The sequence below is a fragment of the Parasteatoda tepidariorum genome, unplaced genomic scaffold, assembly GCF_043381705.1.
Source record: "Parasteatoda tepidariorum isolate YZ-2023 unplaced genomic scaffold, CAS_Ptep_4.0 HiC_scaffold_8411, whole genome shotgun sequence".
Taxonomy (NCBI): domain Eukaryota; kingdom Metazoa; phylum Arthropoda; class Arachnida; order Araneae; family Theridiidae; genus Parasteatoda; species Parasteatoda tepidariorum.
In genome coordinates, this window is record NW_027261931.1 from 1 (window position 1) to 3,030 (window position 3,030).

The 3,030-nt window shown below is 28.2% G+C and overlaps 1 protein-coding gene across 1 annotated transcript; it reads left to right on the forward strand.

Moving 5' to 3' along the window:
* The first annotated feature begins 8 nt into the window (after nucleotides 1–8).
* LOC122273782 (uncharacterized) lies at nucleotides 9–3,030 on the forward strand. The gene is made up of 3 exons (XM_043057786.2): nucleotides 9–420; nucleotides 2,310–2,469; nucleotides 2,986–3,030. The coding sequence occupies exons 1-3, from the start codon at nucleotides 205–207 to the stop codon at nucleotides 2,988–2,990; spliced, it is 381 nt and encodes a 126-aa protein (XP_042913720.1). The 5' UTR covers nucleotides 9–204; the 3' UTR covers nucleotides 2,991–3,030.

Consider the following 3,030-nt stretch of genomic DNA (forward strand, 5'->3'; position numbering starts at 1 on the left):
TTCCATTGATGTCCTTTTGAAATTTTTCAGGGTTATAGGATCTAATTAGGAACAGTTAGTTCCCTTTTTGAGATCCGAGAATAATTGTGAATTATGACTAAAAAATTTCGCGATATTATCATTGGTTTTTAAGTTAGGATTACAATAAATTTTCTTGAACACAGTTGCTACATATACTTCATAATTTTTAGTTTTTATCTTGATATGAATCATTTTATTATTCCAGCATTTAAAATGGAGCATTTTTCGATGCTAAATCGGATTCTTGTTGGCCAACAAAACATCGAGGCAATGCTGACAGACGTTAAACGTCAAACAGGCGCCCCATCTAGAGAGCCACTGCCAGAGGGAGCGCCTCAGTTGCCCCTAAAAACTGAGGCAGAAATATTTGGACTTGAGAAAATGAACAGATCCTCCCTCGTAAGTAAATAATTTACCTTACACTGTAAGTTTAATTTGTATAGAGAATTTGCATTTTCTACAAGAGTAAATATGCAATTTTTTGTAACATTTAATATGTATTTTTATAGGGTCAGTTAAAAGTAAAGGTTAAATAATTTTTTTATTTTTTTTCTTCAAAAAAAGAAATTAGAAATTTATTTTAATGAACCATTTGAGTAATTATATATATATATATATATTAGATCCTTATAGAAGTACAGTAAAACCTCGCTGCAACAATATTTTGCGGACCAAATAAGAATATTGTTGTAGAGGGATATATTGTTATATCAAGGGCCCACATAATTCTGGGACGCAATAAGATTTTTTGAAATTTAATGTTATATATTCATTAACTATAAATATATTTACATATTATCGAAAAAATTAACTTGCAAAGTGTTTATTACGGTTAAGCGTTAAAAACAATGGATATGTTAATGATATACGTGATATATTAATGAATTTTTTAACGTTAAAAATAAGTACTATCTCGCTTGGCTTGTCATCTTCTATAGTCTTATCTTGTGGAATTCAGGTTGCAAAAATCCTAAGACTACCTTTTAAGTGAATATATTGAAGCCGCAAACTAAATGTAAATAATTCCAGCTTGACATCGTTTTAATAGTGGTTGCCATGAAAATGCAGATGTATATAACTGAAAACTTAAAGTTTGTTAAATTTTCACTTAATTCTTAATTTGTATTCTGAAAAGTCTAAAATAATTTTAATTATCCCAATGTTGCCAATTTTTATTTGCAGTATGCTAATGCAATTTTGCTAATTGAAAAGTATTAATTTTACACATTTCTAAATTTTTAAACATTTATAAATTTTTAAAATTTTAATTTCTTGAAAAAAAATTATTTGATTTAAATCAATGATTTTTTTAAAAAAAATATTAGTTGANAATGTAAATAATTCCAGCTTGACATCGTTTTAATAGTGGTTGCCATGAAAATGCAGATGTATATAACTGAAAACTTAAAGTTTGTTAAATTTTCACTTAATTCTTAATTTGCATTCTCAAAAGTCTAAAATAATTTTAAATATCCCAATGTTGCAAATTTTTATTTGCAGAATGCTAATGCAATTTTGCTAATTGAAAAGTATTAATTTTACACATTTCTAAATTTTTGAAATTTTAATTTCTTGAAAAAAAATTATTTGATTTAAATCAATGATTTTTTTATAAAAAATATTAGTTGATCTCGTCGGAGCAGAAATCTTGCAGCATGAAAGATTTATGACCTCCACATATCTGACTTAGCAGATNTATTTTTCAGGAGTCTAATAAAGTGAGTTGAATGAGTGATATGAATGAGTGATATGAGACTATTTTTTGTCCTTTTGAAATTTTCTCCTAAAATGTATTGTAAAGACTGCAAATAGGGATAATTTAATTAACATGTTCATAGATTTTTCTGAGATGCTCAATAACTAATCCAATTTTTGGTAGCAAACTTTTTTTGTTGGCCTTACGTTTCCAAATTTTGCCTTGTCTATGTCAGTCTGTCTATTGAAAGAACTCTCCTTACTATCCATCTGTTGCAGTGACTATTTACGAGATTTAATTATTTCGTGTAGAGGTGTGAGGTTACTGCTTGAGACAAGTTTTGACTTTGTCCAGCTAGAGAATGGGAATTAAGGAAGAGAATCCATCTTCTTTGCTGTCCTCTTTAAAAGAAAATAATAAATTTTATTTCCATATCAGTAGTTAGCTTTTGAATTTGTGACAAGGTCAGCTCTTTCTATAGACAAACTATGGTTAATTTTTTCTGAAATATTCAAAAACTAATCTAATTTTTGTTACAATATTTCTACTACAATAATAGTCTGTAAAATATATTTGTCAATCTTTATTTCAGATGAGTCATTTGGCCTTGATTGGCGGCAAAGACGTCGAGAAAGCCACACGGAATTTAATGGGGCGCATCTTCTCAAAAGATGTTGCCCCGTTATTAAATTGGGCTGGGAGAGGAGGGAAGATGGCTTTTTCCACCCTCCTGATTAAGGATGTTGTTGTTGGTAAGTTCCACTTATGATATTATGTATTGACTTTATATTATAGCTTCGAAAATAGTTGTTGGGGGCTTATTTTGTTTTTATTTAATTTATAAAAGATAATTTTGATAATTCATTATATCTAGATGTATATTCAGATTTTAATAGACTATCTCATTTTATGAAGGCTCTTCCGTGTTGTTTTTTTTACATGACATGGAAAATTTGTCAAATTGTCGTCATCTAGGAAAAGTTCTTTTTTTTCCATTGGAACACGTTAAATATTCAATCATGTACAACATTTGGATTATATAGTACTATATTTACTAATACTAATGAATAAAAATCTAACAAAAATAATTGAAACTATTCATTGGTTTTTCAACAAGGTACTCTTAGTATTTAGAGAACAATACTATTTTAACTTCTTAGTTTATATTGCTGGTAAGTCTGTACTCTTTTATGCCACAATTGAGACAGATTTGTTTGATTAAGTAAAACTAAAACTGTCACCTCATATAATAGTATTTTTTATTCAAGGTTAGGGAGAAATTCTGGCAGCCCTTAGAAGATTTTTGATCTAAA